Genomic DNA, 20264 nt, shown 5'->3' on the forward strand with positions numbered 1-20264 from the left:
AATGTGGGTTTTAAAGGTCCCATTTGTGCAACAGTAAACTCTTGCTTTTGCTGAATGCTAGTAAAGAGTCATCAAACAAGACAGAGGTGCAGCACTCCCAGCTGGAAGGGAAAATTCCCAGGCTCTCTATCCATTAACACTGCTATGGCCACAAAAGCCAGCCACTCTAAGAAATGCCTCCAGCTGCTCCTTTTTCAGGTTGCTCTTCTAGGGCCTGTCTTCTGTGGGAAGGTGCTGATCTGGCCAACAGAAGGCAGCCACTGGCTGAATGTGAAGATAGTTATAGAGGAGCTCATCCGCCGTGGGCACAGCGTTACCGTCCTGGTCTCCAATGCTTCCCTCTTCATTAAACCCAAGGCTGAAGCCGCAGAGAAGTTTGAGGTCTATAACGTACCCTTCAAGAAAGACACCATTGAGAACCTGATTGAGGACTTAGTGGCACTGTGGCTGAATAACAGGCCAACCACCTGGACCTTCTGGCAGTTTTACAAAGAGCTGGGAAAACTCTCCAAAAACTGGCACCAGATGAATAGGCTGATGTGTGATGCAGTGCTAGCCAACCAAGAGCTCATGGCTCACCTGCAGGGCTCTAACTATGACCTGCTGCTGTCAGACCCTGTGACCCTCTGTGGGGACCTCCTGGCTCTCAAGCTGGTCATCCCCTTCATCTACTCACTGCGCTTCTCCCCAGCCTCCACCGTGGAGAGGCACTGTGGCAAGATCCCAGCCCCACCGTCCTACGCACCCGCAGCGCTCTCTGAGCTCACCGACTGCATGTCCTTCAGCGAGAGAATGAAAAACCTGGTGTCTTACCACCTGCAGGACTATGTCTTCCAGAGCTACTGGGGACAATGGGACAGCTACTACAGCAAGATCTTAGGTAAGCCTTCTGCTACTTCCCTTTACACAGCCTCTCACCTTATGACCTGCAGAGCTAGGGACCTGGCAGGGTTGCAAAGCCAAGGCCTGAGAGAGGCCAGCAAGAAGGCTGTCATTATGTCACAGAATTCACAGAATCATGAAAGCATCATGGGATGGTTTGGGTTGGAAGGGACCTTAAAGATCATCCAGTTCCAACTCCCTGCCAAGAGCAAGGACACTTCCTGCTAGACCAGGTTGCTCCAGGCATCATCCAACCTGGATGTCTCTGTGTGGAAAAGGGAATAAATCACCAGTTCCACACACTCCTCCCTGTCAGGGTGCTGTGCTGCTATGCCATTGCCTTGGGACAGGGATCAGAGGCCATCCCAATGGATGGATCTGACTTTTGCCATCATTAACATGGAAGTTGAAACGACTTCCACACTATGTAGGGCCCACAGCAACACAGCTCAGCTTGCACCTTTTCCCCTCCAGTGACTGCTTGCACAGGAAGCAGTCAGGAACAGAGGTGTTCTGTTGCAGGGTATCACAGTTCGAGGTGAGCTACGAGCCAGCTCTGCCACCCTCAGTAACACTGCTGAAGTGCATTGTGGCTTTGTGCTACAGACTTCATTTACACCAGTGGTCATACACACCCAACCCCTTCCACACCAGATGAGTGCTATTTAGAGCATACCCTCCACTCATAAGCAAACAGGGAAAGCAGCAGGCTTGCCTCTGCAGGCTTGTCTCCTGGATTGTTTTGAGTGAATATGTAGATAAATGTAGAATCATAGAACCATAGAATTGTTTGGGTTGGAAAACCCCTCTAAAATCATCAAGTCCAACCTTCAACCTCAGGCAACCATGACCATTAAACCATGTCCCCAGGTGACATGTCCACACATTTCTTGAACACCTCCAGGGGTGGTGACTCCACCACTTTCCTGGGCAGCCTGTTCCAATCCCTGACCACTCTTGCAGCAAAGAAGTAGTTCCTAATCTCCATCCTAAACATTCCCTGGCACAATTTCAGGCCATTTCCTCTCCTTCTGTCACCTGATACTAGGGAAAAGAGACCAGTGTCAACCTCACTCCAATCTCCTGTAGAGAGCAATGAGGCATCCCCTCAACCTCCTCTTCTCCACATTAAACACCCCCAGTTCCCTCAGCTGCTCCTCACCAGCTCTGTTCTCCAGACTCTTCACCAGCTTTGTTGTCCTTCTCTGGACATGCTCCAACACCTCAATCTATAGTATTAATCACCTGTGACCAATATGGCATTTCTACTAACCTCACCTTCAGCACATGAAAAAGAGCACTTGCAAATAACAGTCATAGAATGGTTTGGGTTGGAAGGGACCTTAAAGAAAGAGCACTTGCAGATAATAGTCATAGAATGGTTTGGGTTGGAAGGGACCTTAAAGATCATCTCATTCCAGCCATCTGCCATGGGCAAGGATATCTCCTGATAGATCAGGTTGCTCAAGACCCCATCCAACCTGGCCTTGAACACATACAGGGTTGGAGCAGTATCTTAGGATACCACAGCATGCAAATACCCTCATGACTCCACAAGTACATCAAACTGTTGTCACATGGACAGCAAATGAGGAATGAGGTATTTCAGCTTATCACAGCCCAGCTGCTTCTGTCACCCTCATTGTCACCCTAGAAAGAATGCTCCCAACAGCACAAAATTTAGAGCTTTTGCCTTGCAAAGCAACAGAAGGAAAAAAATAAAGCCACAACAAATGTGTAAGAGAGCTGGGCAGAAGCCTGGCACTGATGGGTTTAGCACGGTGAAGAGGATCTGCATTGTTTCTTAACTGTACATCAGAAGGGTGACCATACATAAAACCCTTTAACAGATTTTTCTGGTTCAACTTCCAGTGCCTAATTGGCACCTAGTGGCAGGCAGGACAGCCCACACCATCACTGACCAGCTCTGGCCTCCTGCCATGCATGGGCTGGAAGAGGCAAGTTCACAGGAGGACAGTCTTACTTGGATACTGGGAGTCTCTTGCCTGGCAGTCTCGCACACTTTGAGAAGCAACTTTCTAGTTGCAGCCCTGGATTACCACCCTAGCTGCCTACCAAATGAAGAACACAGAATCATAGAATTGTTTCAGCTGGGAAAGACCTCTAAGATCATCGACTCCAACCACCAACCCAATATCACCATGGCCATTAAACCATGTCCTGAAGTACTGTGTCCACATAGGCTCTAGGTAGACAGACAGCAGGACCAGGATAACCAAGAGGACACAATCCCCACTGGACTGAAACCTCAAGGCTGACAGCTCTCCTCTTAGCTCCAGAAGCAGCACATCTTCCAGAGTCAGCAACTCTTTACCACCAGATGGTGCCAGTTGATCCCAGTCACTTTCTTCCCCATTATCCAGGACAGGATTTCAAAGCAGCGGGCTCAGCTCCCTGCCCTCTGAAGCAAGGCAGGGGCACGCATGCCCAGCCAAACCTGGGAGCACTGCTGCTCTTGGTGAACTCACAGGACTTGGGCACAGAGAAACTATGTCTGGGAAGGAGGTGACAGTGCTGTGGCTGCTGGCTGTGTTGGGCTGGGGATATGGGGGAAAGGTGTTGGTCTGGCCAGCTGACAACAGCCATTGGCTGAACATGGAGTACATACTCCAGGAGCTCGTGAACCGGGGCCATGAGGTGACTGTGCTGATGCCTTCATGCTTCCTCATCTTCAACACCACAGAGCCCTCACTCTTCCAGTTTGAAGAGGTGGAGGTGCCATTGACCAAGAAGGAGATGGCTACTGTACTGGAAGAAGCTTTCTACTTTTGGTTTTACCGGGAGAGAGTGCTGCCTATCTGGAGAAGTATTTACGAGTCAGGTAAAGTAATGTCCAAGATAGAGAATGTAAGCAAAGTGATTTGTGACGCAGTGGTGAAGAATGAGACACTGATGGAGAGACTGAAGGCATCCAACTTCGATGTTCTCTTGGTCGACCCCCTGGCACCCAGTGGGGAGCTGCTTGCTGAGAAGCTGGGCATCCCCTTCATCTACACCATCCGGTTCTCCCTTGGCAACACGGCGGAGCGGCTCTGTGGGATGCTCCCAGCACCTCCTTCCTATGTACCAGCCACCCCAAGCTGTCTAACAGACAGGATGTCCTTCCTGGAAAGGCTGAAGAACACCTTGAGCTATGCAATACAGGATGTGGTGTACCATCGCTTTTTCTGGGGAGGCTGGGATCAGTACTACAGTGATGTTTTAGGTAAGGTTGCTCTTACTTCCAGAAATTACATCTGCTGCGCACACAGGAGTAAATACTCAGAGCTTAGAGGGTAAAGCACAAATTAGGAGCACAACTGCTCTGAACTTGCCACCCTTCTGCCAGAATTCCTGTGGCAAGGAAAACAACTCAGGCAAGTACAGATGTTATCTATTAATCCTGACCTGCCACACTAGTACAGCCAAGTCTGTCCAGGTACTTCCAGTATGGGTAAAGCAGTGCTGAAGCCACTTGAGACACAGCTCATCAGTTGTGTCTTGTGTCCAGTCCTGGGCTTCCCAGTTCCAGAGAGACAGAGGATTGCTGGAAAGAGTTGAGTGGAGGCTACAGTGATGCTGAAGCATCTACCTTATGAGGGAGGGCTGAAACACCTGGGGCTGTTTAGCCTGGAGAAGTGCAGACTGAGAGGGAAACTGATCAGTGCTTATCAAGATCTAGAGGGTGGGGGGGTTAAGAGGAAGGGGCTAGGCTCTTTTCAGTGGTGCCCAGTGATAGGACAAGGGGACAAGAGGCACAAACTAGAATCCAGAAAGTTTCACTTAAACCTCAGGAGCATCTTCATTACTGTGAGGATTCTGGAGCAGGCTGCTCAGAGAGGTTGCAGAGTCTCACCTGGATGCTGCATTCTCTGTGAATCAGGGCAAACACTAAGACCAGAAAAATAATATTCTACAGCCAGCAAACACTAGCACAGAGTTAAACCTTTTGAAGCAGAAATGAGAATAGGCTTTTGGAAAGCTACACAACATCATCATATATGGCGTTCTAAGACTTGGGAGAGCAGCTGAGCCCCAGTTAGAAGAGAGCTGCGTTTGTTTATAAGTTGATTGTCTCTTCCTTTCTTCCTTTCTTTCTTTTTTTTTTCCCCCTTCAAGTGATTATTTTAATGCTTAGAAGAGCATTAAATGCCTGGATGCATTCCTGTGTGATATGGTATAGGTGATCCTGCTCTGGCAGGGGGGTTGGGTTAGGTGATCTTTTGAGGTCCCTTCCAACCCTTAACATCTTGTAATTCTGTGAAGAGAGCAAACATACATAAAGCATTGGTGGGCAGATAAAGTGGATGTTATTTCAAGGTGAGATTCTAAGTGTTTTGGCTTCTGTTTGCGTAGCAGGGTGTCACTCTGCTAAGAGAGCTCAGCTGACGTGGAATCCTGCAAGTAGAGTACCATGCTGTGTATTTACTTCTGTTTGCTGTGTTTGGCAGGAACCAGAAAACTTTGTGATGGCTGAAGTGTGTTTTCCTGACCTGTTGTGCAAGTCTCAGAGATGTTTTGATCTTAGTTTGTTTATTTTAATACTAAATGTGAAGTTTAGGATTTAGGACTCCATGTGCAATACCTGTTTTGTCAGCTGTGGTAGCTTAGTTGGTCTCTACCTAGATGGTAACATGCTCTGGTCTGGAGCATGGCCAGTCCTGAAGGAGGCGTGAATTGAAGATTTTGACTGGAAGAGAATTAATCTTTATCCTAGTAGCTTGCATGGGGCTGTGTATTGGCTATGAGCTGTGAACAGTATGGAGAACACACCATGCTTGGTTACTGCTGAGCAGCCCTGGCAGAGACAAGGCTTTTCCTGCTTCTCACCCCACCCCACCAGTGAGTAAGCTGAGGATGCACAAGGAGTTAAGAGGGGACACAGCCGAGACAGCTGACCTCAGCTGAGTAATGGCATATTCTAGACCATATGATGCCAAAGAAAGCCGGGGGAGGCAAGTTTGCCAGGACCACTGTTTCTCAGGGACTGAGATGGACATTGGTTGGCTGGTGGTGGGCAACTCTTCTTTTTGCATTACTTACTTTTCTTGGCTTTATTTTGGGGTTTTGCCTGCTCCTGGTCCTTACAGGCTGCAAAATGCAGTTTGTGGTGAGAAGAAGCAGGAGCTGCTGTCATTTTGAGATCAGCTGTGGCTTTGCAGGAGACTCCAGAGAGGGATTTACTACTTGCCCAGTGTCCTCAACAGAACTGATTTATATCTGACCCATGCCTTCTTGCCAACCTTGGCACCTAGTTGATCTCATTTTCATTGGCTGGCTCTGAAGTGTTGCATACTGGAGCAGTGACCTGTTTCCAGCTCAGTCAGATTGGAGTTGTACACTGACTCCTGAGATGATGGGGTCAAGGTTTCCCTGGCTGCTCTGGGCCTGGGCGTGCTGCTGGAGTGCTGGCTTTTGTGGAAAGGTGGTGGTCTGGCCCACCGATGGAAGTCACTGGATCAACATAAAAGTGCTGCTGGAAGAGCTTGTTCTCAGAGGTCATGAAGTGACTGTGCTGGTGCCCTCAAGCAATTTGCTCATTGACTACCAAGATACCTCTTCCCCTTTCACCTTTGAGGTCCTGCAAGTCCCCTTTACCCAGAAGAACTTGGATGATGCGATGGACAACTTCCTCAACTTGTGGTTGAATGAGGCCTCCAATCTCTCCACCTGGGAGATAATGTGGAAGATGAAAGAGGAACTGGAGGTCTTTACCAATATGTCAAAGCAGACTTTTGACACCTTGATGATGAACTCTCAGCTAGTAGCAAGGCTGCAGCAGTCCAGGTTTGATGTTCTGGTTGCTGACCCCCTGGTCGTTGGCGGGGAGCTGGTGGCAGAACTCCTGGCAATCCCTTTTGTCTACAGCTTCCGCTTCTCCGATGCCAACGTGGTGGAGCGGCTGTGCGGTGGGCTCCCTGCGCCACCTTCCTATGTGCCTGCTAGCACAAAGGGGCTGACAGACAGGATGTCCTTTGTGGAAAGGCTACAGAACTTCCTCTTTTACTTTTACATGGATTTCTTTTTCTTGACATTTTGGCGAGATGAATGGGATGGGTACTTCAGCAATGTCTTAGGTAAGGCAGCTCTTGGGTGGTTTCTCCTCTTGTGCTCAGCGCTGCTGTCTCCAAATACTCTTTTCCAAAGGCCTGCAGAGATGGTAATTCCACTCCGGTCACATCGAGGCTGTGCTTTCCTTTTTAGGTCTGGTCTAGTGTAACAGACAGCAGTGCAGTTTTGCTCTCATTCCTCTGGAGCATCTTTAGAGCACAGAGTTCTAACTCTTGTCTGTGATGATGCTGTTAGTGAGCTCTTGCAGCGAGCTCTGCGTCCACTGTAGTGCTTTCAGAGGACAATCGATGCCTTTTCATCTTGATGACAGGCATTTCTACAATTAAGATTGTAGCAGATAAAGTTTCGGGGCAAAATCACTCCTAAACTAAGGGTAAGACACTGGAGACAGCTCCATGGACAGCATGGGGATGGAGTTAACCCTGTTGTAACTAGGAAGACTGCCTCTCTGGACAACTGCAGAGCAGGAAAGCACCCTTCACTCACACTGCACGCATCACCTGGGGGGATCGTCTTGCAACCCTGCCTATTCAAGTTCCCCAACAACGCTAGGAAGGTTTCCCTTTCAGGTACCATTCAGTTTGAAACAGCCTCCCTTAAACGACAGGAATTGTTTTTTTGTTCCAAGCTAGCACAACCCAGGCTTGAACCACAGTCTCACAGCTCAAGTGGTGTTCTGCTCAGTTCCCTCAGTGGCAGGGGTGTACACTGAGAGGAACGGGAGAACCCATACCATCAACAATTGGCTCAGGGGATGGTGCCAGCAGCAGAACTTTGGGTTCTTTGATCATGGGGCAACTTTTACTGCACCCAACCTGCTGGGTTCTGATGGGGTGCATTTATCTAGAAAGGGTAAGAGAGTCCTAGCACTAGAGTTGGCAGGGCTCATTATGAGGGCTTTAAACTAGGTCAGAAGGGGGTAGGGGAGGAAATCGGTCCCTCTGCAGAGGAAAGAGTAGGGCACAAATTAGGGGCAATTGAGAAGTCGGGAGCCCAGCTGCAGTGCATGTACACTAATGCACGCAGCATGGGCAATAAGCAAGAGGAGCTGGAAGTCCTGGTCCACCAGGGTGACTATGATGTAGTCGCCATCTCAGGAACATGGTGGGACAACACGCACGATTGGAGTGCTGCACTGGGGGGTTACAGGCTCTTTAGGAGAGACAGGCGAGGGAGAAGAGGGGGAGGGATGGCTTTGTATATTAGGGAGACACTCTCTGCCACAGAACTTGAGGTGGAGAAAGAAGGGATTGAGAGCCTGTGGGTTAAAATCAGAGGTCAGCCTAACAAATCTGACATCCTGGTTGGAGTCTGTTACAGACCACCCAACCAGGATGAGGAGGCTGATGAACTGTTCTACAAGCAATTGGAGGCTGTCTCAAGATCATCAGATCTCGTCCTTGTTGGCGACTTCAACCTGCCTTCAACCTTCAATCTGCTGGGAACTTAATTCAGCAGAGAGGAGGCAGTCCAGAAGATTCCTGGAGCGAATGGAGGACTGCTTCCTGATGCAGCTGTTAAGTGAGCCTACCAGAGGCCAGGCTGTGCTTGACCTGCTGCTCTCCAATAGAGAAGGGCTGGTGGGAGACTTGATCGTGGGAGGCTGCCTAGGGTGCAGTGACCACGAGATAGTGAAGTTTTCAATATGCAGGGAGATAGGGAGGAGCACCAACAGAACCTTCACCTTGGACTTCTGGAGGGCAAACTTCAGCCTGTTTAAGAAACTTATTTGTGAAGTCCCCTGGGTACCAGCCCTCATGAACCAAGGGGTCCAGGAGGGTTGGACCTACTTCAAACAGGAGCTCTTGAAGGCACAGGAACTGGCAGTTCCCACGTGCTGAAAGACGAGCCGGTGGGGAAGGCGACCAGCCTGGATGAGCAAGCAGCTCCTGGAGGATTTAAGGGGGAAGAGGAGGCTGTATCACCTTTGGAAGGAGGGGAAGGCTTCTTGAGGTATGTTTAAGGAAGCTGTTAGATTATGTAGGAAAAAAATTAGAGAGGCAAAGGCCCAGCTGGAACTGAAGCTGGCCACCTCAGTCAAAGACAATAAAAAGCATTTTTACAATTATATTAACACTAAAAGAAGGGCAGGAAGAACCTGCACTCCCTATTGGACCTGGAGGGGAACATGGTGACCGAAGACGAGGAAAAGGCTGAGGTCCTGAACACCTTCTTTGCCTCAATGTTTAACAGCAAGGCAGGAGGAGTTCAGGACGAGTGGCCTCCAGAGCTGGGCGATGGGGTCGGGGAGCAGAGTAATACCCTGGAAATCCATGAGGAGTTAGTTTGGGACCTGCTGAGCCACTTGGACAATCACAAGTCCATGGGACCGGATGGGATCCATCCTAGGGTGCTGAGAGAGCTGGCAGATGTGCTAGCTAGGCCACTCTCCATCATTTTCCTCCAGTCCTGGCTCACTGGTGAGGTCCCAGTGACTGGAAACTGGCCAACGTGGTCCCCATCCCCAAGAAGGGTCAGATGGAGGAACCTGGAAACTACAGGCCGGTCAGCCTGACCTCAGTGCCAGGGAAAGTGATGGAGCAGATTATCCTGGCGGCAATAACTGCGCACCTGAAGGATGGCCAAGGGCTCAGGTCCAGCCAACGTGGATTTAGGAAGGGCAGATCCTGCCTCTCCAACCTGATCTCTTTCTATGATCAGGTGACCCGCCTGGTGGATGTGGGGAGGCCTGGGGATGTGGTCTACCTGGACTTCAGCAAGGCCTTTGACACCGTCCCCCACAGCAAACTGCTGACTAAGCTGTCAGCTCGTGGCTTGGACCACTACACTCTGTGCTGGGTTAGGAACTGGCTGGAGGGCCAGGCCCAGAGAGTGGTTGTGAACGGTGCCACATCCAGCTGGAGGCCAGTCACCAGTGGTGTCCCCCAGGGATCAGTGCTGGGCCCCATCCTCTTTAACATCTTCATTGATGATCTGGATGAAGGGGTAGAGTCAGTCATCAGCAAGTTTGCGGATGACACAAAGTTAGGGGCAGATGTTAGTCAATTAGAGGGTAGAAAGGCTCTGCAGAGGGACCTCGACCGACTGGACAGATGGGCAGAGTCCAGTGGGATGGCTTTCAACAAGTCCAAGTGCCGAGTGCTGCACTTTGGCTACGGCAATCCCATGCAGAGCTACAGGCTGGGGTCAGAGTGGCTGGAGAGCTCCCAAACAGAGAGGGACCTGGGGGTGCTGATTGACAGCTGCCTAAACATGAGCCAGCAGTGTGCCCAGGTGGCCAAGAAGGCCAATGGCATCCTGGCCTGCATTAGGAATAGTGTGGCCAGCAGGAGCAGGGAGGTCATTGTGCCCCTGTACTCTGCATTGGTTAGGCTGCACCTTGAGTAATGTGTCCAGTTCTGGGCCCCTCAGTTTAAGAAGGACATCAAAACACTTGAGCGTGTCCAGAGAAGGGCAACAAGGCTGGGGAGAGGCCTTGAACACAAGCCCTATGAGGAGAGGCTGAGGGAGCTGGGATTGTTTAGCCTGGAGAAGAGGAGGCTCAGGGGTGACCTCATTGCCCTCTACAACTACCTGAGGGGTGGTTGTGGCCGGGAAGGGGTTGGTCTCTTCTCCCAGGCAACCAGCACCAGAACAAGGGGGGACAGTCTCAAGCTGCACCAGGGGAAGTTTAGGCTCGAGGTGAGGAGGAAGTTCTTCACCGTGAGAGTCATTACTCATTGGAATATGCTGCCCAGGGAGATGGTGGAGTCACCGTCCCTGGAGGTGTTCAAGAGGAGATTGGACGTGGCACTTGGTGCCACAGTCTAGTCATGGGTCTGTTGTGACAGGTTGGAAGAGACCTTGAGGATTATTGAGTCCAACCTTGGCAATACTGTGCTACTGTGATAAAGAGACGTTTTAGTACATTGGACTTTGAATCTCAGAATATCTGTGCTTAGGCAGATAAGGAGTGAACAGCAAGCACAAGGGTTCATGTTCTGCTGGCCTTCAACCTCTTCCAGCACTTCCTAAGAATGCTTTTGTGCTCCACAAACCACTCCCTTTCCCCTGGACTTTGGTTCTTTGTCAGTGTCACATCAGACACACCTTGCATGACTCTGCTTGTCAGACAGGCTTTATTTTCACTCCAGTAGCTTCCTGCCAGACTCATTACTCTCTACTTAAATCAAATCTGATGCCAATTACAATGCTGATCAAGGAACATAAGAAGGCGTCCTACAGATAATTTTTATCTTACTGTTTAATTAATTGCTTGACTCCTGCTTGCATTAAGCTGGCTATGGACAACCAAACACTTCTAACCTTTTTACTCCCCAGTTCGACTCTGCAAAGATAACTTGCAACCTGTACTTGAGACTATAATTTTTCTTTGCTCCAGATGGGATGCTATAAAACAGTTTCATCCACTGGAATTTATTTTTTTTCTACAGATGGATTTCTAGAGGCCTTGGATTTTGAAGCAAATGACATTCAAAGCATCTATGGATTTGGCCACATTTCTCCAATATGTGTCAGAAGGAGCTGAGTTGGTCCCCAAGAGAACTCAGTGACTTTGCCTGTTTTTTATTGCAGTCTGAGCAGCTACTAACGGAGTCACATAACTGTTTTAAAACTTTCCTGCTCCCCCACTCTGCCATTAATGTGGGGGTTTGTTGGTTGGTTGGTTTGTGTGTATCTTCTTGCTGTTTTTTTTGTGTGTGTTTTTAATTTGGAACTATATTTTCTATTCTCTTCCCCAAAGCACAGTTTGTATTACAAGCACAGGTGACAAAGCCTTCCAGTCATACGAGAACTGCACTCCTATATCACAGCAACTAAAGGCTTCCCATTTACTCTTGTGCTGCTCTAAACTAATCCTGAAGGTTCAAAATCCTCCTAAAGCTGGCATTGCTTTGCTTATGGCAAAGTGCCATGGCCAAAGAGGGAACAGGGCAAGGAATGGGTCTGGATTGGCCCACACATTCATTGTGTGTGTGGTTTGATAGATTGCACTGGTTGGGAGTGGCAGAAGACAAAGGTAAGGCTGCTGCTTTGTAATCTACAGTGAAGCAGGCCACTCCTGTGTATGCTGTAAACCCCTTGTACCTTATCCCTAGGGAGGCCCACAACCCTGTGTGAGACGATGGGGAAAGCAGAGATCTGGTTAATCAGAACATACTGGGATTTTGAATTTCCACGCCCTCTCTTGCCCAACTTTGAGTTCGTTGGAGGACTTCATTGCGAGCCTGCAAAGCCGTTACCAAAGGTACCCCAACTTTGTTCTGCAGTTAGGAGAGACCTCCAAGATTACCACACCCAACCTTCAACCTTACACCACCATGGCCATTAAACCATGTCCCCAAGTGCCATGCTCACAGATTTATCAAATACCTCCAGGGACGGTGACTCCACCACTTCCCTGGGCAGCCTGTTCCAGTGCCTGATCACACTTACAGCAAAGAAATTTTTCCTAATCTCCAACCTAACCCTCCCCTGGCACAATTTCAGGCCCTTTCCTTCTGTCATTTGACACTAAGACACAGTCTTGCAGCCCATGGTAACACTGAAATACTTCCTGCCAAAGGCACCATGACAGGGCAAATTCTGTAGACAAAATAGAGTCAAGATTTGCAGAAAGAGACAAGTGAGAAACAATTCTGCTGTTGCTGTATTGTTTAAGGCATCTTAGAGGGATTAAAATACTTGGCACCTCCAGCTCACACTCTGCTGTGACTGGCAATGTTCAGGTGGAATTTGAAACCCCCAGATACTGATGATAGCAACATGAGAAGCCCTGGTCTAGACTATTGCTCCTGTAGGAGCCTCAGAGGATGTAGGGTAACTTCCCTGCCACTGGTCCACCAAAAGAACCTTCTTCCCATTCACAGTAGCTGGCTGGGGAAGGTGATAACTGTTCTCTTTTGGATGATGTTGCTGCATTTCACATGGTACTGACTGAAAAAAAGGAACAGGAAGACCTGTTGGCCTGATGTGCAGAAATTCTGTTCCGCAACATGTGTTGCAAGAAATAGAGAACTGACTGACTAACAGTGACTTACTCTCTGACTGACAAACAATGACTTGATGAGTTTCTGATCAGGATGCTGAAAATTCCTGTTAGTTTTCATCACTTCCCCTTCCTGCAGAGCTATGAAATGCAAAGTACATGTTCCAGGAACATCCAAACCCACAACTGACTGCTGGGAAGAGTGTCACAGTGTCTGGCCCTATCATGCTGGTGCCAGGATCCATTGCTGCTGCTTGACTTGCTTTCAGACAGGGAAAGCTTCTCTCACTGGTCTCAACCTGTCCTGCTCCTGCTGGGGAGAACCTTTTTGTTTTATATGGGTCCAGGTTTGTCTCTGTAATGCCCTTCTGTCAGTGGGGGGTGCTCAGACACTACCATGACCATCTCTCTGATAAGCTAAAAAGGTTATGCTCCAAGCTCACAAAAATCTGGGTAATTACTCCTGGTGTGTTTTCTGCCCCTCCTAGGAAATGGAAGCCTTTGTTCAGAGCTCAGGGGAACATGGCATCATCGTATTCTCTCTGGGGTCGATGGTCTACAACCTAACTGATGAGAAAAGTAACATGATTGCCAGAGCCCTCAGCCAGCTTCCACAAAAGGTGAAGCTCCTTTCAAGTCTACATCAACTTGCTTCTGTTTTTTTTTGTCTCTTCTCTTGCCTTCAGCATGCCTTTTGCACTTGTCCTGACCTGGTTTTCATCTGCATCTCTGCTGGGTGTGCCACAGCTAGCAAGCTGGGCTCTGCAGAGGCAGACTGCTGAGTCACCTGGCAGTGCTGCCATTTCCCCTCCTCTGAACCAAGGGAGCTGGAGGAGGTGTCCAAGTACAAAACTCACTGACTGATTTTTGTGCTAAGCACATAACAACTAATCAAAGAGCTGAACTGGAGCCAAATCTATTTGAATTACAGCACACAGGGCTGTAGGTTTAAGATAAGGCTCTGCACTACACAACAGAGAAGGGCACTTCACCTGTACTGTGCTTATCTTACTCCTTTGTTCAAGGTCCTCTGGCGGTACAAAGGAAAGAAACCAGAAGCTCTGGGCTCCAACACTAGGCTTTATGACTGGATACCCCAAAATGACCTGCTTGGTAAGACTGATTCTATCTGGGATGCGTCGCACCCTTGAAGAAGTAATTTCCTTCCTTGTTTTTCCACTAAAATGGAATTCTACTAAATTCAGGCAAAAAGAACCACTTTGCACTCGTGGCTACAATGAGTTTTGCAGTTTAGGCAGCTGAGGCTTGCTCCTGGAGCCTTAATTTCCTCATCTGCTTTTCATTTTAAAATGAGTAACTGTACAAGAACCACAGAAGACACAGCCATGCTGTGAAGGGAGTAGGGGAGCAGTGGCTTAGGAAGGCAGGAACTTGAGCTTAGTTTATGAAGAGGGATCTCTGAAGCAAAAGCCTCTGTCTTACAGAGCTGGCTGGTCAATTGTCTGGAAGGGCTAGGAATCTACCTGTAAGTAGCAGTAAATGTAAAAGCAGACATGTACTCTGGAACTAGAGTTGCCCTCTGCAGTTAATCTCCAGGGCTCATTCCTCCAAATACTTCATCTAAGCAGGGCTGAAGCACTTCAGGACATGATTTGACAGCTATGCTGGTGATAGGGTGAAGGTTGGACTCAATGGTCTTAGAGGTCTTTTCCTACCAAAACAATTCTATGACTGTAAGGCTGTTTTGAATCTGACACCATGGTGAAACTGTAACTGCACAACATCAGAAGGGCTGAAGTAACTCTGGGGAAGCCTTGAAACATTGTGACTCACACATTATATCACGAGAAACGTGCAGGAAAGCCAAGCGTGCTTTCTCTGGGGCTGATGCCAAGGTCAGGGCTGCTCCCTTCCCTAGCAGTTCACCTGGCTGGGTAGTTTGCAGTGCTCACGTCCTAGGGAGACCAGCCTGCTGCAGCTGCTGTTACACCTGTGTCTCCTTCCCTGCTCCAGGCCACCCCTTGACAAAGGCCTTCATTACTCATGGGGGGACCAACGGGATCTATGAAGCCATCTACCATGGGGTCCCGATGGTTGGGATTCCCATGTTCGCAGACCAGCACGACAACATCATTCACATGAAGGCCAAGGGAGCTGCAACTGCCCTGGATTTCACCACAATGACCACACAGGACCTCGTTGATGCACTGACTACGGTCATCACAAACTCCACGTGAGTTCTGCTCTTGCCTCACAGTAGGATGAGGTTACTAAAACCTTGGGCTACTGAAGTGAGGAATTCTGCTGGCTCTTCTGGAAGCCAAAAATACTGACCAGTTGGAGTTTGGGGCTCAGATTAAACCCATCTTTTGTTTCTGAGAATCCGAATTTCTCAGGAAGATCAGCCATCTGCTATTCCTTGCACTTCATTTCATGATCACAGAGAAAAATAGTGCTCAGAAAACTCAGGGCAGCTCCTGAGACAGTTCCCTGCTCATACAAATCCTTTGGAGGCTCTGGGTGACATGTCACATGTCTAACTGCATTTGTAGCCACAGTTCTTTCTCTGCCCTTGAGTTACCAATATCCTTAGGCTACCATGTCTCACAGTCAAGAATCAGAGGGTAAGGAAGGCCAGCAGCTGAGAGCCCTTGCTAAGACCACCGGAGGACTAGAAAAAAACCAGCCCTCAGTCTTCGGCACTGATTCTTGTCAAGAGTGAAGGTCAGGTATCCCGGGCACAAATCCACGCTGGGTGCAGGGAGGCGAGAGCAGACCTAAAGAAAGAGACTTGGGGGTGTTGGGTGCTGAGAAGCTCACCATGAGCCAGCAGTGTCCTCATGCAGCCCAGATAGCAGCTGTGTGCTGGGCTGCAGCAAGAGGAGTGTGGCCAGCAGGGCAAGACAGGGGATTCTGCCCCTTTCCTCTGCTCTGCTGAGACCTCACCCACAATACTATATCCAGTTCTGGTGTCCCCAGCAGAAAAAGGACAGGTTTGTTGGAGTGAGTCCAGAGGAGGCCACAAAGATGATCTAAGGGCTGGAGTACTTCTGTTGCGAGGACAGGCTGAGAGGGCTGGGGTTGTTCAGCCTGGAGAGGACAAGACTCTGGGGTGCCTTAGAACTGCCTTCCAATACCTGAAGGGATCCTACAGTAAGGCTGCAGAGGGACTTTTCCTAAGGCTGTCTAGACAGGACAAGGGGGAATGGTTTGAAGCTGAGGGAGAACAGGGTTAGACTGGATCTTAGGAAGTTCTTCAGTAGGAGGGTGGTGAGATTCCAGAATAAGCTGCCCAGGGAGGTTGTGGCTGCCTACTCTCCGGGGGGTGTTTAAATCAGGCTGGATAAGGCCTTGAGCAGCTGAGTAGTTGAGAGGAGTCCCTGCCCATGGCAGTGGGGGGTGGAGTAGATGATCTCTAAGGTCCTTTCCAACCTGAGCCCTTCTGTGATTCTATGATTCGAAGAAGAACTTGCAAATTCCTGAAACAAATGGACTGATGTTGCTGGAGATACCCATGGGAATCAGGTGTCAGGGAAGTAATGTGTAACAAACTGGTTGACAACCAGTCAGACAGAAAGACAACCAAAGACCTGGGTGAAATCTGGTGCATTTGGCCCCCAACCATGCCTGCAGCTTTACTGGCTTTAGGTTTATTGGTATGGGATACCCCTTTGGTCAGTTGAGGTCAGCTGTCCCACCTTTGTCCACTCAAAACTACTTGTGCCCCTCCAGGCTACTTGACGGTGGGGTGGTGTGAAGAGCAGAAAAGGCCTTGCCTCTGTGTAAGGGCTGATCAGCAATAAGGAAAACATCCCTGTGTTATCCATGCTGTTCTCAGCACACAGCCAAAGTGTAGCCCCATGCAGGTTCCCATGAAGAAAATGAACCCTCTCCCAGTCAAAAGTATCACTCTGGACTACAGTGCAACCCTGCAAGTGCTTCCCTGTGGCTTTTTATAAAAGGTTTATCTGGAGTAATGTGGAGTCCTTTTTCTGTACAAAAGTCTGTCTTTCTCTCATTACTAATCACAATTTCTTTTGATCCAGATGGGACTAAAGGGAGGCATTTTAAAATCTATTTAAATAGCATTGATGTGAATAAAAGCAAGGCTGCTTCTAGCTCAAGAAGACTGGCAGGGGCTGAGCAGGTTGTCTCAGGAACCTATGGCAAATCTCCATGGTTCCTTTTTTTCCCCCCCCAGGTATAAGGAAAATGCCCTGAGGTTATCCAAGATACACCATGACCAGCCCCTTAAGCCTCTGGACAGAGCTGTCTTCTGGATTGAATTTGTCATGCGCCACAAAGGAGCAAAGCACTTGAGACCAGCTGCTCACGACCTCACCTGGTACCAGTACCACTGCCTGGATGTCCTGGCATTCTTGTTTGCCTGTACAGCCACTGCTGTCTTCCTACTTACCAAGTGCTGCTTGTTTTGCTGTAGGAAATGTGGCAGGGTTGCAAAGAGGAAGACAGACTAGATATCCTGGGCCCATCAGCAGGTTTCCTTTTTCCAGGCTGATTCATAAAGTCATTTACACACATTCACAGAATCACAGCATGTTAGAGGTTGGAAGGGACCTCCAGAGATCGGGAAGTCCAACCCCTCTGCCAAAAGCAGGATCACCTAGGAACGCATCACACAGGAACGCATCCTTGCTGAGTAACAACAGGATATGCTTTAAAGCTGAGCACGTCATGAGGCACCTTGTTGAATGGGCCATGCTCAAAAGCTGCTGGGGGGCAGAGCTGCTGGCTTAGCTAGAAAATTCATTCTGGCATCAGTAAGATAGAATTGTAGCTTATCACTTGGGAACCTGTGAGCCGATCACACACAGTCCCTAGAATGGTAATGGCTGCTTTACTTTCTCAAATTCACATTGAGATTATTTCATAAATTCAACCTTCCCATGGGTGGGAATTGGCAACTAGTCTCCTTGCCCTGGCTCCCACCTCTCCTGTAATGCCACCTGGGCTTGATAATTCCTAACCAAAATGCCTCTCCTGTAAGACAGACAGGCATCTGAATGGCCAAGATCATGAAATACTCAGAGCTGCAGGTGGCTGGTGAGGCCTGGATCATCACATCTGTCAAATGCACTGACTGTGTGGGGGCTGAGGGGAGAGCTGGGTCCTAAAGAATGCAGAGAAATTACTTCCTGAGAAGCATTTCTTTCCCCCTCAGTCTCAAGTCCTCCTATGCAGGCCACCATTCTAATTGCAAGGCCTACAGAGGTGTGAAAGCCAACTCTGCTGGGAACTTGCCCCTCTCAGCCACACTGATGAAGGCAGGAAATATCTAGAGAGGGACCTTGCAAAGTAGCATTCCATGTGGGAATAGAGAAACAGTCACTTGCCTTGCCTGAATAGGGAGAGAAAACAATGCTGCTCACAGCTCTGGTCAGTGACTGTAAATGCAGCAATCCTGAGACAGTCCAAGGTGCGCCCACTGCTGAAAGCCCACAAAACCATGCTACTTCAGGCCTCCTCTTCTAGGAAAGGTTGCTCCTCTGCTGTGCTGGCTTATTCAGGAAAGAGCCTGCCCCAGTTTTAAATGCTACTTGCCCTATTCAGGGTGCTGCAGGACTGTTTTCAAACAGAACAGGCTGAGCTGTACTTGTTTACACAATAAAATTCCCTGTCCTACAGTAACTGTCTTACTGGTGTTTTCAGTTTTTCAGTCTTCACAACACAACATTAGCAAGTGGATTGTTTCCCAAATAAGCAAGGGTTAGAACAAGACTATTCTTCTCAGGGTAACTTCTGGTACCCTGTTCCTGTGGTCACGATGGGATCCCATGTGTATTTAAATCTTCATACTGAACAAAAAGGAGAGCAGTAGGAGATTTAGATTTGATCGCATTTGATCTATTTTGCTGTGATTATTCACAGAGCTGGGTCCCTAGGCACAGCTCTACCAAGCTGGATCACTAAGGAGTGGCTGAGGGACCTGGGGAAGTTCAGTCTGAAGAAAATGAGGCTGAGGGGAGACCTCATTGCTCTCTACAGCTCCCTGAAAGGAGGCTAGAGTGGGCTGAAGGGCTGTTTATTCTCCCTAGGAACAAGTGATACAAGGAGAGGATATGGCCTCAGGTTGCACTAGGGGAGGTTTATGTTGCATATGAGAAGCAACTTGTTGACTGAGAGGGTTTCCAAAGACTGGTATAGCTGCACAGGGAGGTAGTTGAATTCCTGCCCCTGGAGATGTTTCCAACCCTCTATCTCTGTGGCCTTTCTGTGGACCTGCTCCAAGTCCATTGTTTTTTTCCTGTGTGGAGGACTCCAGAGCTGCAGTTCTGCATTGGGGTCTCATCAGATCAGAGGAGCGTTACAATGGGCCTTGCTGAACCTCCTAAGGTTCACACAAAGTCACTTCTCAAGCCTGTCCAGGTCCTTCTGAATGACACCCTGTCCCTGCAGGCTGTTGACCACACCACTCAGCTTGGAGCCATCAAACTTGCTGAGGGTACACTCAATCCCATGATGTCGTTAATGAAGATATTAAACAGCACTGGTCCCAGTATGAATCTCTAAAGGACACCACTCGTCATCTGTCTCCATCTGTACATTGAGCCATTGACCACTACCCTCTGGATGGGACCATCCTGCCAATTCCTCATCCACCAAACAGTCCACCCATCAAATCCTCATCTCTCCCATGTAGAGAGAAAGATGTCAAAGAACCATGCCAAAAGGCCTTACAGAACTTCAGACAGATGACATCTGTAGCTCTTCCCTTGACCACTGATGAAGTTGCTCCTTCACAGAAGGCCTCTAGGCTGGTCAAGCAGGACTTGCCCTTGGTGAATCACCTCCCTGTCCTATACATGCCTTAGCAGAGCTTCTAGGATTTGTTCCATGATCTTCTCAGGCACAGAGGTGAGGCTGGCAGGTTGGCAGTTCCCAGAGTCCTTCTTTTGACCCTTTCTAAAAATGTGTGCAACATTCCCCTTCTTCCACTCTCCAAGGACTTCACCTCACTGCCAGGGCTTTCCAACAGCTACGGAGAGTGGCCTGGCAAATCTATCAGCCAGTTCCCTCAGGACTCTGGGACCATCATGTCCCATGGACTTGTGTATGTACAGGTTCCTCAGGTGGTCACAAGCACGGTCTCTTACAGTGGGACTCTGCTCCCCTGGTCCTCGTCTCATGGTTCATCAATACGGGAGGGGTGAGAAAGGCTGCCTGTGAAGACTGTTGAGTACCTGAGCCACCTGCTGGTCTGCTGTTAGCAGCTTGCTCATTATGCTCAGTCAGGGGATGCCCTTTCTTTGGCCTTCCTTTTCCGGCCGACGCCTGCAGAAACATTTCTTGTTACTCTCTGCATCCCTTGCCAAGTTCAGCTCCAGCCCCGCTTCAGCCGTCCTGGCTTCATCAGAACAGATCTATCAGACAGAATCTC

The 20264-nt window shown here is 49.0% G+C and overlaps 1 protein-coding gene across 3 annotated transcripts; it reads left to right on the forward strand.

Moving 5' to 3' along the window:
* Positions 1–144: 144 nt before the first annotated feature.
* LOC137440793 (UDP-glucuronosyltransferase 2A2-like) lies at positions 145–18510 on the forward strand. Of its 3 annotated transcripts, none has more exons than XM_068137371.1 (6): positions 145–880; positions 12015–12163; positions 13393–13524; positions 13930–14017; positions 14879–15098; positions 17067–18510. In XM_068137371.1, the coding sequence occupies exons 1-6, from the start codon at positions 145–147 to the stop codon at positions 17341–17343; spliced, it is 1602 nt and encodes a 533-aa protein (XP_067993472.1). In that variant the 3' UTR covers positions 17344–18510. The 3 variants fall into 3 exon arrangements, with proteins under 3 accessions (XP_067993472.1, XP_067993473.1, XP_067993474.1); XM_068137372.1 differs by lacking the exon at positions 145–880 and adding an exon at positions 3282–4108; XM_068137373.1 differs by lacking the exon at positions 145–880 and adding an exon at positions 6225–6959.
* The last annotated feature ends 1754 nt before the right edge of the window (positions 18511–20264 follow it).

The sequence above is a fragment of the Melanerpes formicivorus genome, unplaced genomic scaffold, assembly GCF_026170545.1.
Source record: "Melanerpes formicivorus ecotype bairdi unplaced genomic scaffold, bMelFor1.0.p_v2 SCAF_4, whole genome shotgun sequence".
Lineage (NCBI taxonomy): Eukaryota > Metazoa > Chordata > Aves > Piciformes > Picidae > Melanerpes > Melanerpes formicivorus.